General features: G+C 45.0%; 2 protein-coding genes across 8 annotated transcripts in view; one reads left to right on the plus strand and one right to left on the minus strand.

Moving 5' to 3' along the window:
- Positions 1-18,738, plus strand: part of MRTFA (myocardin related transcription factor A) — a 171,569-nt gene that overhangs the window by 53,284 nt on the left and 99,547 nt on the right. The window lies entirely within an intron of this gene.
- Positions 224-2,433, minus strand: LOC135974783 (uncharacterized). Its single transcript, XM_065563365.1, has 2 exons — positions 1,774-2,433; positions 224-705 (listed from the first exon to the last, which is right to left on the minus strand). Exons 1-2 carry the CDS (start codon positions 2,315-2,317, stop codon positions 350-352), a joined length of 900 nt encoding a protein of 299 aa, XP_065419437.1. The 5' UTR covers positions 2,318-2,433; the 3' UTR covers positions 224-349.

Here is an 18,738-nt window from a genome sequence, read left to right on the forward strand (position 1 = left end):
GTTTGTTTCTCCTTCATGAAAACCCGCCCCCTTTATTGACTCATTTTCTGTAAGGAACCCACCCTCCCCCTTCCCCCAGCTTTCTTTCAAACCAAATAAAGTCACTATCATTTAAAAATCATTTATTCTTTATTAATAGATTAGAAAAAGAGGGAGGGAACCCGGGTGGGATTTGGGAGGAGGATCGGTGGGAAGGAAAAGGCCACTAAAAAAAAGGTTAAAAAAATGACAGCCTTTTGCTTGGGCTGTCTACTGGGGTGGAATGGGAAGGTGTACGGAGCCTCCCCCCCCCGCGTTCTTACACGTCTGGGTGAGGAGGATACGGAACATGGGGAGGGGGGTACAGGGGCTATAGCGGCAGTCTGTTTTCCTGCAGCCGTTCCTGAAGCTCCACCAGACGCCGAAGCATGTCTGTTTGCTCACGCAGCAGCCCCAGCGTTGCAACGTGTCTCCTCTGATCTTCCTGCCGCCACCTCTCATCTCGAGCGTCTCTCCTGTCCTCACGTTGGTCCCTCCTGTCCTCACGTTCACTGGCTTCTTTCCTATACTTTGAAACCGTTTCCTTCCACTCATTCAGATGAGCTCTGTCACTGCGGCTGGATTCCATAATTTCTGAAAACATCTCGTCTCGCGTCTTCTTTTTACGACGCCTTATCTGTGATAGCCTTCGGGATGGAGGAGGGAGGCTTGAGGAATTTGCAGCTGCTGTAGGGAGGGGAAAAGAGAGAATTGTTTAAAAAGATACATTTTGCAGAACAATGCTTATACTCTTTCACGGTGACCAACACTATTCACATTACATAGCACATGTGATTTCTGTGCAAGGTCGCATTTTGCCTCTTAATGCTGAGTGCCTGTGGCTTTGCTGCTAGAGATCACAGGTCCGGGCAACAGAATTCGGCTTGCATGCGGCCATGGTAAGCCATTGTCTTACAGCTTCTGCGCCCTCCTTTCCCACATACCAAGCATAGCCTGTAGAGTGCTGCGGTTTTTCTGTTAACATTCAGCAGCAGCAGAAAACAAACTAACCCCCCCCCCCCCTCCCGCCATGAATTCTCTGGGATGATTGCTGTACCCATCCCCCCACCGCGTGGCTGGTATCAGGGAAGATCCCTGCAGGAACCAAACTAACCACCACCCCCCCGCCGCCGCCCCCCTCCCGCCATAAATTCTCTGGGATGATCACGCTACCCCTCCCCCCACCGCGTGGCTGGTAACAGGGAAGATCCCTGCTAGCCAAATGCGAAAAGCTCAGGGCCAATTTCCCATCTGCGCTTGGCTAACTGCAGGGAAGGATTTATTTTCCGCAACAGGCAAACAGCCCAGTAGGAACGGCCACCTCTGTCCCCTTAATTAAGTTCCCGTATTTCAACCAGGTTACCAGGAGTGATATCAGTCTCCTGAGGATTACACAACAAGATAAAGAACAGATGTTGCTTGAATGCCAGCAAACACCGGGACCATACGCTGCCAGGCTTTGTCAGGCAATGATAGCAGATTACTTGCTGTAAGCATGGCGTGGTCAAGTGTCCTACCATGGAGGACGGAATAAGGATGCACTGCCCAGAAACCTTGTGGCAAGGCTTTTGGAGTACCTCCAGGAGAGCTTCATGGAGAGGTCCCTGGAGGATTTCCGCTCCATCCCCAGACACGTTAACAGACTTTTCCAGTAGCTGAACTGACCGCGAATGCATCCCAAGTCCTCAGGGCAAAGTAATCATTAAAAACTGTTTGCTTTTAAAACAAGTTTTATATTTTAAAAGGTAAACTCACCTGAGGTCCCTTCCATGGGGTCAGGGTCTTGGATACTGGCTTGGGAGGGTTGGGAGGGTACTTCAGTCAGGGTGAGAAAAAGATCCTGGCTGTTGGGGAGAACGGAGTGCTGTGTGCTCTCTGCAAGCTCATCCTCCTCCTCCTCCTCCTCTCCCCCATCGGCAGAATCCTCAGGTGTAGCTGATGAGACTATCCCCGACCCAGAATCCACGATCACAGGTGGGGTAGTGGTGGCGGCCCCCCCTAGAATTGCATGCAGCTCGGCGTAGAAGCGGCATGTCCGCGGCTCTGACCCAGAGCGACCGTTTGCCTCCTTTGTTTTTTGATAGGCTTGTCTGAGCTCCTTGACTTTCACGCGGCACTGATCTGAGTCCCTATTGTGGCCTCTCTCCATCATGCCCTTGGAGATTTTTTCAAAAGTTTTGGCATTTCGTCTTTTAGAACGAAGTTCTGCAAGCACTGAATCCTCTCCCCATATAGCGATCAGATCCAGTACCTCCCGTACGGTCCATGCTGGTGCTCTTTTTCGATTATCGGCCTGCATGGTTACCTGTGCTGATGAGCTATCTGTGGTCACCTGTGCTCTCCACGCTGGGCAAACAGGAAATGAAATTCAAATGTTCGCGGGGCTTTTCCTGTCTACCTGGCCAGTGCATCCGAGTTTAGAGTGCTGTCCAGAGCGGTCACAATGGTGCACTGTGGGATAGCTCCCGGAGGCCAATACCATCGAATTGCGGCCACACTATCCCTAATTCGAAATGTTAAAATCGATTTTGGCACTACTCCGCTCGTCGGGGTGGAGTACAGAAATCGATTTAAAGGGCCCTTTATATCTAAATAAATAGCATCGTTGTGTGGACGGTTGCAGGGTAAATTCGAATTAAAGCTGATAAATCCGAATTAAAGTCGTAGTGTAGACTAGGCCTTTGAGATGAAAAGTGCTAAATAAATAAAAGTTAACTTTATCACAGAATGACCAAATGAACACTGTCCTTTGGATTTTAATACTTTCTCCTGTTCATTTGCTGAGATATTTAAGGAAAACCACCCAAAAAGGTGTTTAGGAAATAGAGAATGTTATACTTCTCTACTTAGCCCTTCCCTCTCTACTTATCCTGAGATATGCTGCGGTTATTGATTGATGCTGTTTCACAGACCAGAAATGGATTATTCTAAACTTTGTTATAAATATAATTTAGATCAGGATTTCTCAAACTTGGGGTTGGGACCCCTCAGGGGGTCATGAGGTTATTACATCGGGGGGGGGGAAGGGGTCACGAGCTGTCAGCCCCCACCCCAAACCCTGCTTTGCCTCAGCATTTATAATGGTGTTAAATATATAAAAAAATGTTTTTAATTTATAAGAGGAGGGGTCGCATTGAGAGGTTTGTACACCAGTACAAAAGTTTCAGAACCACTGATTTAGATAAACAGAGGTAGCCATATAGTTGGAGGATAAAACGCCTATGGACGAGTGTTTTAAACTCAATGTAGAGTAAATAAACTTTTTTGAAAAATATAGTTTAAAAAAATATAAATTCCCTTGTTTAATCCTCTGTCTGAGCATCTCAGGAGGAAGGAGTGGAATGTTCACTGAAGAACTTCTTGATGCTGACATCTTGAACTGAGCATAACTGTTTATTAAACTGCCATGGAAGACTGTTTTTGGCCTAAATGGGCATATATTAAATACCAATCTGTCATACTAGCGAAAGATACTGATCCAATTCTCTTGCTCCTCCTCTCCCCTTCCCGAAAAACAAGCCAAACAAAATAAAAAACCTTCTCTCATTTTAAAACAAGTCAAATAAAGCTGCTCTGTGGGGTGTCCGATGCTAAATTTTCTTCATTTCCTATGAAAAGGGAATGGTGTGTCATCTGGGACTGAGTACTCAAAGAAGGAAAGTCCCGTCTTCCCCCACTTTCCTCTTAAGCAGCAACCTCAGTACTGCAGTTTCTATGCTTAGAAATGCCATTTTCTTCTCCCCTTGTAAATAAATGGTGGTTTTATTTTTTTTAATAAAAATAACCACTTCTGCTTGCACCAAAATGAAAGACACAGTCAAGTTAGAAATCCTAATTCTAGATAGGAAAAGTGTTTTTTTACCTGTGGTACTAATACATGGATTTTTTTAAAGTTATACAACTTCTTGCTAGTGGATTTTGTTCGCTTTTTGCATTTCACTTGTTATCAGCAGTGAAACTAGATTGATTGGTTTCACTTTCTGGATCTCATGATTCTAATTGAGTGTTTGGGTTGCAACGTTGCCAGGGACCCTTAAATCTAAAAACTCCCTGATTTCATTTGAATGTAAAAAATTCTGAAAACATTGCTGGCTGGTACAGGTCGAATAGCTGTCCCCTCTTAAAACAGAATCTACATTTTGGGCTTGGTGCCAGCGCCCTCCGTAAGGCAGTGCTTTTGCACCTGATAGCAAGCTTGTGGGAATGGATAAGAATTTACAGGGTGGCAATGGACTTCCATGAGGGCTGTGTGTGTGGATGGTTATGATCTGTGTTTTTGAGTTGTGGTAAAATGAGACCATAGTCCCTTCCCCGGGTCTATAACCAGAATTCCGTATGAGATCAGAAGACTGAACCAAGCCATGTGAGCATCATCATCAACATGCAGTGCTGAAGCAGAAAATTGGACTTTCTAGAAGGAAATCTTTAAATATGGAAATCTTTATGCCAGAGCTATTTGCTGAATGAGGATATGTTTGGGCTCTTGTAGGAAATGGAGTTGGGGGAATCCACCCCGAACCACAAAGATACTAAGTCATTCCATTAATGAGAGAACTGAAAATAATCTTTTGGTGTCTTTATCCTTGTGAGTAACCATTGAGTAGTCAGATAATTCTGTACTTTGGTGTCAGCCAAATCGGAGGATTTGGCATTGTACTGAAACTATCACCTTTTTGAGGTATGCTTCTAGCTTTTGGCTGTGGATCGCAATATGAACGTACATTATGTTGTTTGTCTGTGTCTGGATAAATAACTCCTTTCTGAAAAGCTTGTGTGACATTTTCCCTACCTGGATACCTAGCAACTTGTCTCTGTCCAGTGTTTGGTTAGAAATCCCCTTCATTTATTCAGGTCAAGGAGGCACCTGTAGCTACACCCATGATAATTACAATGGAAGCTTTTATTTTTTTAAATTATACAGTAAAAATGTCTGTGCCCTGTATACTCCAAGTTTATCATTGCTGCCACAGGCAGAGATGCATAAAAAACATAAATGTGCCTAGTATACGCAAGTCCTTGGTGATCACAGGTGACTATTATTAGTACTGGTTCGAAGCCAGTTATAGTGGAGTCAGGAACTATGTGAGGGTCTTACAGCTCTGTTGTTGTTTCAGCTACCATGGTTGTTGCAGTAAAAGCGCCAGCATAGATCTTAATCTTGACTGTTAACACTCCCTGCTTATTCTAGTCTTAAGCTCCTCAGAAAATTTTTTCATGCACCTCAGTCATAATCTACACTACACCCTATGACACCCTGTCCCTCCCACTCCCCCCCGTGTTGCATTGCTGATGCACCTCATCAGTTCTCAGGACCCTCTGCTGTTCCAGTTTTGGCGCTCTCAGGCAGACTGCCAGTCATGCCAAATTACGTTATTTTTATTTGGACAAATCTCATCTCATAGGCGAGATAAGCCTAACGCTTTTTTCATTTGTGACCAAGGTAGATTTAAACCCAAATCCTTGGAGGTGAAGCTAAAATTGTTTCCTCCTTCCATTCAGACTTCCAACAGCTGATTTAACTAAATTGGTTCAGAAACTGATTTAATTAAATTGGAATAGTTCTCTTTTGTGAACAATCTTAGTTTGATTTAAGCATGGCTCATTGATCTAGATTTAATGGGCAAGGAATGAAGCTAAATGAATACGAGGCATTCTTAAACCAGAATAAGTGTTCACACAAGGGGCTTGCACCAATTTAACAATTTTTTTATGTAGGTGAGCCCTAAATTTGGGTGCAGTCTCCTGTTGTCTGGGGGACACTTGTTAGCATCTTTCTGGCATGAAGTTTGTTTTAAATAGGTGCTAATAAGACTTCCTGTGCAGTATAAACAGTACCTTTTAGTTTTCAATAGTTCCATCAAAGCAGGGGTGGGCAAACTTTTTGGCCTGAGGGCCACATCTGGGTATGGAAATTGTATGGTGGGCCATGAATGCTCATGAAATTGGGAGTTGGGGTGCAGGCGGGGGTGAGGACTCCTGCTGGTGGTGCGGGCTCTGTGATGGATCCAGAAGTGAGGAGTTCAGTGTGCAGGAAGACGCTCTGGGTTAGGGTGCGGGGGGCGGTGAGGGTTCCAGCTGGGGGTGCAGGGGCTGGGGTGGGGCTGGAGTTGGTTTGGGGTGCAGGAGGGTGCTCTGGGCTGGGACCAAGGGGTTCGGATTGCAGGAGGGGGATCAGGGTTGGGGAGGGGGTTGGGACATGGGAGGAGGTCAGGGGTGCAGGCTCTGGGCAGTGCTTACCTCAAGCAGCTCCCAGAAGCAGCGGCATGTCCCCCCTCCGGCTCCTACACAGAGGCGCGGCCAAGCAGCTCTGCACACTGCCCTGTCCGCAGATGCCGCCCCTGCAGCTCCCATTGGCCGTGCTTCCCGGCCAATGGGAGCTGCGGGGGCAGCATGAGGAGCCCTTTGACTGCCCCTACATGTAGGAGACGGAGGGCGGACATGCCGCTGCTTTCAGGAGCTGTGCGGAGTGGGGCAAGCCCCTGACCCCACTCCCTGACTGGAATGCTGGAGTGGGGCAAGCCCTGGACCCTGCTCCCCCGCGGGAGCTCGAGGGCTGGATTAAAATGTCTGAAGGGCTGGATGCGGCCCCTCAGGCCGTAGTTTGCACACCCTTTCCTCTGATGCAGATCAGAGGAAAGGAAACCTTTTGATTATCCAGTGTGTAAATTAGACTAAGAAACAGGTATCTGCTGTTGTATCCTCTCTTGTCATCTTATTCCTGCCCTGTGGGGTCCTTTTACTTTCTTGGCACAACATCATCTTTGAAGAAGCTGCTGTCCCTTCTGAAACAGATGGTACAAGCTCTTGTTTCCAGTCCATAATGAAAAGTCACTGACCACCCAGAGATTGGGGAAAGGACTGATGCTGACTGCTTCCATTTCTGTTACAGGTTCTCCACTTTTAGATCTATCATCTCAACTCTTGCTCAATATTTTAGATTTGGATTTTGCTTTCACCTCTGTCATCCCTGGTAAATTTTACCCTTTAAATTCTGATTATAATTTTGTTTATAAAAGTATGCACAAAGTAAGTGCCTTTGAACATAAATTACAAAAACCAAGTCAAACTATAATCAGCATTTAATCCCGCTAACAACGCTCTTAAAGCTTGACCTACAACAGAACTCTTTCTAGCCTCAGCCGCTACCTCTCCAAAAACCCAAGCAAATAGATACATTTTGCAGCATGTCTTGAAAGTCAACGGACCGCAAGCTACTTCAAATCAAGGGGGAGCAGATTCCAAATCCTCAGAGAAAGCTCTCCTGCCAGCCACTGCTCCTACATCTAAAGGCCTCCAGTTTGAGTGTCTCCGCTAACTGCATTTGTAGCAGTCTGACATGTAGAGAAAGGTGGTCTCTGAACTAGGAAAATGTCAATCCATTTAGGGCTTTTGAGGTTGAAGCCACCAACTTAAACTTCACTTGGAAACGAAATAGGCAGCCAGCACAGATCATGGAGCACTGAGAAACACTGCTTAAAAAATTAGCTGCAGCATTTTGCAGCAGCTTATATTTGTTTGAGACTTAAATTCTACATCAAGCTAAGCTTCCTGCACTGCACTTCGCATCCCTCTCTCTCCTTTTGTCTTTCATTCTGGGTCTCTGTCTTACATTGGCAGGGTGAGTGGTATAGTGCTGTACTCCTCCCACTCTTCCACAGAGAGAGGCAGTGACTTGTTTGCTTCAGTCTTTGATTTAGTGTCTGGGAATCACTCCCTCGCAAAGGGAGCCTGCGTCATTGAGAAATGTTTAACCTTCTGGCCTTGAAGTGAGGCTGGAAACTTTGCTGACAAGAACTAGAAGCTTGAACTAGAGTCTGAAAACATTCCTTATCCAAGCTGCCCTCTCCCTTGATTTGATTAGGAAGGGGATTCCAGTGAGATAAGTTTGGTTTGAGGTTCGAGCAGCTGCACTTTTTTGTGGAGAAAGGTGGCTGTTCAGTGCTAGATGAACAGCAACTAGGAATGTTGTTTTTTTGAGGAAGGAGGGTATATTCGGGGAGGAGGGTGGCTGACTCAAGAGCAGACTCTAGCACTGTTGCTTTTGTTTTAAACACACAATAACTTCCTAAAGCTTTCCTCTTTCGATTTTGTGTAAGGGGCTGGCTGTGCATAATATTACTAATGGAGTTCAGTGTTAATGGTTTCACGATGCAATGCAACACAGCACAGCCTGCCAGACCATTTTAGAGCTGAAGTTCCTAGACTGCGGTCCTGGGAGCACTGTTGGTTTGTGGAAAGCTAGTGGTTCATAGTGCGCAAGCTCTTCTCCTCCTTTTTTTTCAGCTGTGACTATAGATATCCAAACTGTACCTGGTAAAGAAGAGTCTGGAGGCCTGTAAAAATACACCTCTACCCCGATATAATGCAACCCGATATAACACAAATTCGGATATAACGCGGTAAAGCAATGCTCCGGAGGGGCGGGGCTGCGCACTCCGGTGGATGAAAGCAAGTTCGACAACGCAGTTTCACCTAAAATGGGGTAAGATTTTTTGGCTCCCAAGGACAGTGTTATATCTGGGTAGAGGTGTATCTAGAAATGAGAAGGAGCCGGTCTAACTGCCTCTACTAGACACTGATGCTATTTGAAAGGATAGAAACCACCTTCAGGGACTTGACATGTCTCCCACTAGTGTCTGGGCAGTATGTACAGGACAGTTGTCCACAGGACCAAGTGGCTGGGCAGTATGTTCAGCAGATCAGGGAACTGTGCTCAGAAGGAGAGGAGTATGTATGAAGGTAGAAGCAGTAGACATGGTATACCTTGATTTTTATTAAAGCTTTTGACACAGTCCCATATGACATTCTCATAAGCAAACTAGGGAAATGTGGTCTGGATTAAATTACTGTGGGGTGGGTGCTCTATGGTTGAAAGACTACTCAGAGTAGTTCCCAGTGGTTCACAGTGAAACTGAGAGGGTATATTTAATTGGGTTCCACAGGGGTCAATCCTGGGTCCAGTACTAGTCAATATTTTCATTAATGACTTGGATAATGGAGTGGAGAGTATGCTTAGAAAGTTTGAGGATGACACCAAGTTGGGAGGGGTTGCAGGCACTTTGGAGGACAGCATTAGGATTCAAAACGACCTTGGCATATTGGAGAATTGGTCAGAAATGAACAAAATGAAACTGAATAAAGACAAGTGCAAAGTAGTACACTTGTGCATTTGAATTTTTCCTTCCCAATTACAAAAGGGGGAATAACTGAGTGTGTGTTAGTACTGCTGAAAAGGATCTGACGGTTATAGTGGACCACAAATTGAATGAGTCAACAATGTGATGCAGTTGTGAAAAAGGCTAGTATAATTCTAGGGTGTATTAACAGAAGTGTCATATGTAAGATGCCTCTGGGAGGTAATCGTTCTGTTCTCTTTGGCACTGGTGAGGCCTCAGGTGGAGTACTATATCCAATTTTTTTTAGGAAATGTGGAAAAATTGGGGAGATTCCAGAAGAGAACAACACAAATGATAAAAGAACTTGAGGTATGAGAAAAGGTTACATAAGCTGAGCATGTTTCTTCAGAAAAGAAGACCAAGCGTAGACCTGATAAGTCTTTCAAATATGTTTAAAGGCTGTTTATAAAGAGGACTGTGATCAATTGTTCTCCATGTCCACAGTAGGAAGGACCAGAAGTTATGGGCTTAATCTGCAACAAGGGAAGTTTAGGTTAGATATTAGGAAAAACTTTCTAACTATAAAGGTAGTTAAATTCTGGAATAGGCTTCCAAGGGAGGCTGTGAAATCCCCAACATTTATGAACAGGTTGGACAAACACCAGTCACGGATGGTCTAGGTTTATTTGGTCCTGCCTCAGCACACACAGCTGTACTTGATGACCTTTCGAGGTCTCTTTCAGTTCTCTATTTCTATGATTCTATTTATGTGCGGCAAGAAAGAGGAATAGATGAAATGGAGAGCTATCTAGTAGACAGTTTTTTAAAAAAGAGAATACGTGCCTCATTGGAGAAGACAAAAAATACAAAGAATTTCCTAATACTACTTTTTCATGTTAGCAATTGGGGCATTTGTCCCAACGATGTTATGCAACTGTGAATGTGTGAGGCGATAGGCCAGCCAGCTGCAAAGCATGGTCCATGAGACTTTCTCTAAGATGTTATCCACAATCTCATCTTATAGTTATCCTGTCCAGGCAGTGGCAAGAATCTTTGATTAGAGGTGGAGGGGGGTGGGATAAAGTTGAAGTTCAGCATGGTCTCCCTAAGTACAATTATCTCTTCTCTGGAACCGGGAGACTCGACATGAAAGATGCGTACTTCCATAAAGCTATTCGGCCTGCACACAGGTGATTCCTACGGTTCGTGGTCGACCACAAACATTTTCAATTTACGGTCCTTCCATTCAGCCTCTCAACAGCTCCCCGGGTATTCACCAAGTGCATGTCTTTGTGGCCGCTTTCCTCTGTCGGAGGCAGGTGCAGGTATACCCCTACCTCAACAACTGGCTCCTCAGGGGCTGCACCAGGGGGCAGGTGGAGTCTTAAGTCTGGTCAGATCCACATTCAAGAGACTGGGTCTCCTCCTCAACTTGAACAAGTCAACCTTGTCACTGACCCAAAGAATAGAATTCATCGGGTTGGTGTTGGACTCGGTTCAGGCAAGAGCACTTTTGCCAGAGTCCCGATTCCAAGCCATCATGGACATCGTTCAAGGCCTTAGGCAGTACCCAACCACTACAGCAAGGGGATGCCTGAGTCTCCTCGGCCACATGGCAGCCTGCATATATGTGACCTGGCATGCTAGACTGAGGCTCAGGCCTCTACAGGCATGGCTCACTTCGGCCTATTGCCAGGGACGTGACAACTTGAATTCAGTGATCACGGTGCTGGGGCAGGTGCTCAAGTCCCTTCAATGGTATCTCGACCCTTGGACAGTGTGTGAAGGAGTTCCCTTCAACAGCCCTCAGCCCTCCTTGTCCCTAGTAATGGAAAAATTGCCATGTTTTACATCAACAAGCAGGGTGGAGCCCAGTCCTCTCCCCTGTATTGGGAAGCCCTCTGGCTGTGGGAGTTCGGCATAGCCCACTCCATTCATCTGGAAGCATCCTATCTACCAGGAGTTCAGAACACACTGGCGGACCACCTCAGCAGATCCTTCCACAATCACTAGTGGTCCATTTGGCCGGATGTCATACACTTCACCTTCCCCAGGTTGATCTGTTTGCCACCCAGAGCAACAGAAAGTGCCCAATGTTCTGCTCCTTCCAGAGACACAGCCCAGGCTCAATCATGGATGCATTCCTGCTATCCTGGGGAGGCCGCCTGCTCTACCCCTTTTCCCTGTTCCGACTTGTGCACAAAGTCCTACTCAAGGTCCGCAGGGATGGGGCAGAGATAATTCTGGTAGCCCCAGCATGGCCTCGACAACATTGGTACACCACACTCCTAGAACTGTCAGTGGACACCCCAATCATGTTGTCTCTCCTCCCAGACCTGATCACTCAAGACCACAGTCGTCTTCATCATCCCAAACTGCAGTCCCTCAACCTCACAGCTTGGAAGCTTCTTGGCTGAACCCCATGGCGCTTCTGTGCTCAGAACAGGTAAGGGAGGTCCTACTCGGCAGCAAGAAGCCCTCCGCTAGAGCCACATATCTGGCAAAGTGGAAAAGATGTACTTGTTGGTGTGACCAGTGTCGTACACCCCCTGTCCAGGCACCTGTATCTCTCATCTTGGAGTACCTTCTACACCTGAAACAGCAAGGCCTGGCAGCATCCTCTATAAAGGTACACCTTGCTGCTATCTTGGCTTTCCACCTGGCAGCGTCTGGATGCTCTGTCTTCGCCAACCCTATGTTGGGTCGGTTCCTCAAGGGTCTGGAACGGCTGCATCCCCAGATCAGACAGTAGAATGTAGACTATGGAGTGGGAATGGGAGAGGGAGCACTGTTGAAATAGCATATACCGGGAGTTATTTCTGAATGAGCCAGCTCAGGAAAGGCATTAAGGGACATAGCCAGAATATATCTTTTCCCTTTAAGGAAAAGCAGAATAAGTTAATTTGACTCAGTTCTCTATAGTGATCCTCTGCCCAACCAGCACCTGGAGTGATCCCTTTGGATAGGAAGCTCTACATAGACATAATTATTTTATAATAGTAGAGCTTATGTACAGCCTGCTTGGGCCCCCTATTAACAAAACTGTCTCGGGCTGGATTTAAAAAAAATGTTTCTGGAGTTTTATTTTAAATAATGTAAAGGTTTAGTTGGGTTGTTTGTCTATTTTTTTTTAAGTTTACATTAAATTCTTGAACTGCATAGACTCCTCAGCATGTGCTGAACTGGTGTAGCATTTCATCCTAGCAGTGCCTAGAAAACTGTGTTGCATAATACTTCTGCTTTGGCATGACCTGGAAAGTTAATCAAACTCTGATCAAAGTGGGGTTAGACATCCATTCCTTGGACTGGATTGCTGTCCCCTGCATGTATATTTCACAGAACAGGCTTGTGGATTTGATGTGCATGTCTGCAAGGAAAGGCAAGCTGGCAAACCTTGGATGTGTTCCAAGGGTGAGAGCGTTTCTGTATGTGGTGAGGTTGTTTAACTTTCGCTGTTTTGTAAAATACTTTAGCAGCTGAAAGATGCGGAGGGCAGCACTCAGAGATGGAGACAGTGATGTAATGAGAAAATGACATAGAAAGGAAGTGGTGGGGAGTGGGAAGGGCTCAGTGTACTTTGACATCATCTGATAGGTTTTCCAGCCTGCTCAGCAGCTATTTTTACATCTCTAGCTCACAACATTTAGAACTCAGTTTGTCAGGCAGTGAAAGCCAACTTGCCAAAAGTGGGGGTGGTGGTATGTCCCAGGGTGGATTGAGGGGCTGCAGAGCAGTTCTGCAACTGGGCAAGGATCCAGATTCCCAGGCCTGCCTGCTCTTACAGAGAATCCACAACTGTGCTTTACCTTTGGCCACCTGTCTCTCATGGGTAGGAGTATTCTGAGCTGGCTGTAGCAGCTGTGACCAGATGATTGAAAGGATGAGTGTATATGAACTGCAGGCTTCTCCTGAGAACTAAAGAGGCAAGCTTTTGACAGGGTTCCCAACTTAGTCTCTCTAATTCTCTCTGAAGGTCTTTATTAGTGGGAGGTGGAATCCTGGGAACATCCAAAGTTAACTGTAATTTATGTAATGCAGTCCTCATCAGTTAAAAGGACTATTTTATTTTTCCACTATTTATTTAGGAAGTATTAACAGGTTTACACATCCTTGTCATGTAAATATTAGAAACAAACCAATTATCATTAGAATAATGAGATTTTGTTTAAGGAGATATTATACAGAAATATACCATTGGCAATATTGAAATGCCAATAGTGATCCTGGGGGACCCAACCTACCCGTTAGTCCCCTGGATCATTAAGCTGTATGCCAGCCACCTTGACAGCACCAAGCAAAGATTCAACTACCCAGCTGAGCAGGTCAGATGACGGTTGAATATCTTTCGTAAGTTGAAGGGACGCTGACTGTGTTTACTCACAAGATTGCATCCCAGTGAAGAAAACCCCTGATGGTTATAGCTGTCTGCTGTGTCATGCATAATATCTGTGAAGCAAAGGTGGAAGAGTTGCCGCTGGGGTGGAGGTGGAGCCGCTGTCTGCTGAGTTGAACAGACAGACACAAGGACTATTAGAAGAGCTCAATGCAGAACAATATAGCTCAGAGGCTTTGAAAGAGCACTTTAACAGTGAGCCGCAGTAATGCATTGCGATGTGCTGTGCTGTGCTGTGCCTGGCCTTGCTTTTTTGTTGCCTGTTAATAATTGTGTCATGCTTGGTGTACATGTGTGAATATAACAGTCAATGCACCTATTAACATTAGGGTGCTCACTATACATTTATGATTATTACACTGTCATTGATCCTATGAGTTGTGTCACACTGTACAGTAACAAGTATATGGATGCCAGGAACTTTGCAGCCTATATTGTAAACTGATAAAGATGAATTATTTTCCAAAGATGAATTATTTTCCAAATAATAGAATTTTATTCAGTAGCAAAATCAGTATAAAGAAAAATCCATGCAATTTAAAAGCAGATGCATAAAAAATTTAAATGAATGGAACAGAACTTAACAAGGGGAAAGAACATGCTTGTCCATTTTAGCTACACATACAGCAACCATGGCTTTCACAGGTCAGTGTAGATGAAGCTGTGGTTGTCCTTAATGTCCCCTAGAGTGGAGTGATACAGGGCGGGATGTAGCCCCTGATGTCACATGGAATATTAAGGGCGGGTGCAGGGCACAGTTGCCAACTTTCACATGGTAAATAAGCACCCCAACTTTCACAATTAAGCCAAAAATCAAACTAATCCCATTTCAAAACAAGCCAATCTCTAAGAACCCCAACACTCTGACTAGATCCCCCCGGCGTGCAGTCTGGGACTGTGGTGGGTCCACTGTGCACCCCTGACTCTCTTCCCCCTTTACCCCCCCAGCCCCTGCTTGCCGCGAGCCAATCAAAAAAAAAAGAAGCAACAAGCTACAAGCCAACAAGCAACTCACAAGCCAATTAAGCCAAAAACAAGCCCAATTTCTGTGTTTTTTCCCCCCCATGGGTTTGGCATGTCTGGCGCAGGGAGATGTTGTAATGGAGTTCTTTATTGACTGCAAAGGGAGGCGAGCCTGTGCTTCTTGAACCTGTAGATCCAGAAAAGTCTCCAGCATCTATTTGTTGTCAGAGAAACCCCATTATGTCCTGGTGCAGCTTCCTCTTCTTTTCCTGCTTGGACTTCTGGACCTTTCTCGCATGTGCCCTTTCCTTCTCCAGGCTGTCTTCAGTGTTCACCCTGCAGGCCCTTTGCTCATGGTCAGATGCAGCACTGGCTTGCAGGATTGCATTGAACATGTGAGTCGAATCCTCTCCTTTCTCCTCCTCATCTGGCTTGGGTGTGAAGGGGGAACCCCTCAAGGCAGCAACCACAGCAGCTGCAGATAACACACACAGGTTTCATAGTCAATATAGTCACAATGGAAAGCAAAAGTTTAAGATTCAGAACACCCTTTCCTCACTCCCCTGATGTTTTAAAGAAGACATGCTTATTATTGTTCTGCTTCTGAGTGCTTGTGCATGGTGCCACTCACAACACCAGCCATGGTGAGTATGGCCTGTCAGGGGTGAGGAAAATGAGGAGGGAATTCTGAATTGCATAAAACTGAGTATAGGGCATTGACACTGAATACTGACACCATTTCCACAGGTGGTTGTGGTTGATATCTCATGCCTGAGGGTAACAAAAACAGAGAGAGCCCTGCTGTTGTAGGCGTCCCGAAGCCTCCTGGACCCTTATGCTGCTAGCCTGGGTACTGCAGTGGTGCCTGCTGAAATTATCACTGACTGGCCTGAGAAAATATCCTACCATGGAGGAAGAAATAAGGCTGCCATCCCTAGAGACTTAGGGGAGAGGATTGCAGAGTGCCTCCATGAAAATTTCATCGAGATCTCTCAGGTGGATTCAAGGGGCATCCCTGTGTGCATAAACTGCTCTGCATGGCCCCTGCGTTCCCCGCTCACCTGTCTACTGGAGAATGAAAAGCCAATAACATTACCTCTTAGTTGAAACGTTACCTCTTCTAGTACAAATAAATGTATGTAAAGTTGATAGCTGTGTCCTGCGAAGTCAGGGGTGTCATCACTGTAATAGAAAATAAATTTACACACTTACTTGAAGATTCTTCCCCTGCTGTTCGACTGCTGGGACTGACTGGACTGAAGTGAAGTCTCAAACAGGTCTTGGCTTGTGGCATAGCTGGACCAACAAGTTACATATCCCCACTCCTCCACCACCTCCTCATCCTCGCCGTTCACAGCAGGGTCCTGTGACTCAGGCTCCTCAGAGGTATAAATGGTGTGATGGGTGGTGGTGGGGGTCTCCACGAAGTATCGCATGCAGCTGTTGGTAGAAGTGCCCGGTCTGCAGCTCAGCACCAGATGAACTGTTGGCCTCCCAGGTTTTCTGATATTCCTGCCACAGTTCCTTGGCTTGCATGCAGCACTGCTGCTAGTTCATGTTCTACCCCTTCTCTTGCACCCCCCTGCAATCTTCTTGTAGATGTCCTCATTTCTATGGCTGGTCTGTAGCTGTGCTTACACAGCCTCTTCTCCCCACAGGCCCTGGAGATCCAGTATCTCCTGTCTCTTACAAGCTGGAGCTTGCAGACAGCATAGTCAGCTGGGCAGTTGCACACAACAATGGAGAGCTGCTAGGTGTGCTCGCCAAGCTGGATAATCAGGAGAAGGCATTTCAAAAATCTGCGGGGCTCTAAAGGGGGTGCGGGCCTTCTGGCCTCCATGACCCCTGGGCAGTGGAGGTCACAATTGTGACCAGAGCTATCGGAGTTGGGCATTTTGGGACAGCTGCTGGAGAACTGCTAGGATCAACGTAAGTAGCAGAACGTCTACACTTGTGCTGCATCAGCCTCAGTACATTGACCATGGCTCAGTGCCACTTGGGGAGGTGGTGTTACTGTAATGCGGTGCTTACATTAGTGGGAGACAAATTTAACTGTAGACATTTGCACAGCTAGGTTGATACAAGGCGACTTAGATCAACCAAACTCTGTAGTGTAGAGTAGGCCTTATGAATAATAGTCTGTTCCATCTTGTATTTAGCTATGACACTCTGCATACCTTTTGCAGACTATGTTAAGAACTCAAAATAACTAATTTTTAAATCTCCAGTTTCCAACAGAGAATGCTGAATAGTCTAAGCTGAAGTTTTTCTTTTTAAAAAACAAACTAAAAGGAAAGTTTTGCTCCTCCTCCTCGTCTGATGCTGATAGGCATCTTCTTATCAAGGGAGAAACTGGCTCTGATCCTGTAAGCGGTCCTGTTACGTTGTGCCTTTGTGGAGCCTTGTTGACTTATGTGGGATTCTGTAGGTGCAGGAACCTGTCTGCATGGAACAACTCGATTATTTCTGGACACAAACGCCGTTAAGATGGAGTTAAGGCTGAGAGCATGCATGAGTAATTGAGGATAAAAACCATTATAGGGATCTTGTAATTATTTTCCCCTCCTTCCCCCCCCCCCCAAAAAAAATTATAAACACAGGAAATTCAGACTTTAACTTAAAGGAAATCCAAACACATTAACGTAAGAAATTCACTCTAAGGCACCCAAAAAATCTTAACTTTGTTCTATTGTGACACTATGAAATAACAATACAATTATGATTAACACATACTGCCTTTTAGAGATACTTTGTGTTTTCCTTATTGTGTCACTGTGGAGCAGAATTAAGGTTTTTTTATTTCCTTTTTATTGTTTCTTTCATATTTGACTGAGTTCAACTTTTATTTTTTCCTGGGGTTTTTTTTTCAGTCAGAAATACCAGGCCTTCATTTTTAGAGCCCTGCACAGATACAAAATTTGTATCCGCATCTGATCTGCAATTCGCAAAAATGATCTGTGGATATCCGCAGAGTTGCAGGGCTCTATTCATTTCAAGTTGCATGGGGCCATAATCTGAGCTTCAATCCTCTCTCTCCACCCCAGTCCAACTACTTTGCTCCCCAAAAGTGAGTTTTGGAATGGGGAGAGCTGCAACTAAGGTTATACCCTCATGTGGCATCATAAAGCTCTCCAATTAATGAAGAGTTAAATGAGGACCTATTTTGTCTAAATTAGAAGTGCAGAATTTTTTTTAGGGATGGAGGTAGATGTAGAGTTTGAGCTTTTTTTTCTATATCTTTGTTTTTGTGTTTTACTATTTTTTTACCTTCCAGTTCATGACCTTTATGATCTACCTGTCTAGACATCATGCATATGGATACATTAGAAATGCATAGGAAGAAACTGACTTATAGTAATTAAAATTAGGCTTAAAAATAAATGATATCACATGCACTGTACTAATTTTTGTTACCTTCTTGAATTGCATGAGCCCCACAGCACGGGTAGGAAGATACAATTGCAGCAGCCTAATTTAAATTACACAACAATCTAATGGTAGCAGATGCAATGACCTAATCCAAATCAGTAAGAAAATCTTCCATTCTTCCTGTCGATTTAGTTGTGATTCTGCTTTTGTGCAAAACTATTTCTGCCAGCATAGAGCATCATTTGCTTGAATGTGTCTGAAAGTCAAGCTGAGATCAGTGAGAATTGTGACCAATTTAAAAAAAAAAATCAAGTTCCTTGGTCATTAATGCAGGCATACCTTAATTTTTTTTTCTTTAGTGTTTCTCATGCTGTTAAGTGAATTTAGTTTTAATATTACATGGATTTTTTCCTTGTGGTTTTTACTCCATTTGCTCAGCACAGTGATAGGATGACCCCCAGACTACCTGGAGGTGAGAAATTCTTGTTTTGATTTTGGGAGATGGAAAGCTTAGACTGAACTGTTCCAGCCTTGCATTTAATTAGCCTTCAGGTGATTAGAAGTGGTTATTCACCCTTTTGCAGCACCTATATGGCTGTCAATACAGTACCTCAGCCCTTTAGGATAACAGCTATTACTAGTGACATATTTCTGTTTGGAAAGATATTGGAATATCCTTGTAGTTGGTGTGTCTTTGCCTTCCCCACGCGCAGTCCCATCTGTCTTGACAGGCATTCTCTGCCAATGGTAAAAAACATTGAGGGTGGGCATTGCATATCCCAGTCACCTGAGCCATCCAGGGTCTTCCTCTGCATGTTGCCAGTTCGTCATGCACTGGTATGTAGTGACCAAAGGTCATTAACCATCAGACAGCCATTT

This window comes from Chrysemys picta, chromosome 1 (assembly GCF_011386835.1).
Source record: "Chrysemys picta bellii isolate R12L10 chromosome 1, ASM1138683v2, whole genome shotgun sequence".
NCBI lineage: Eukaryota > Metazoa > Chordata > Testudines > Emydidae > Chrysemys > Chrysemys picta.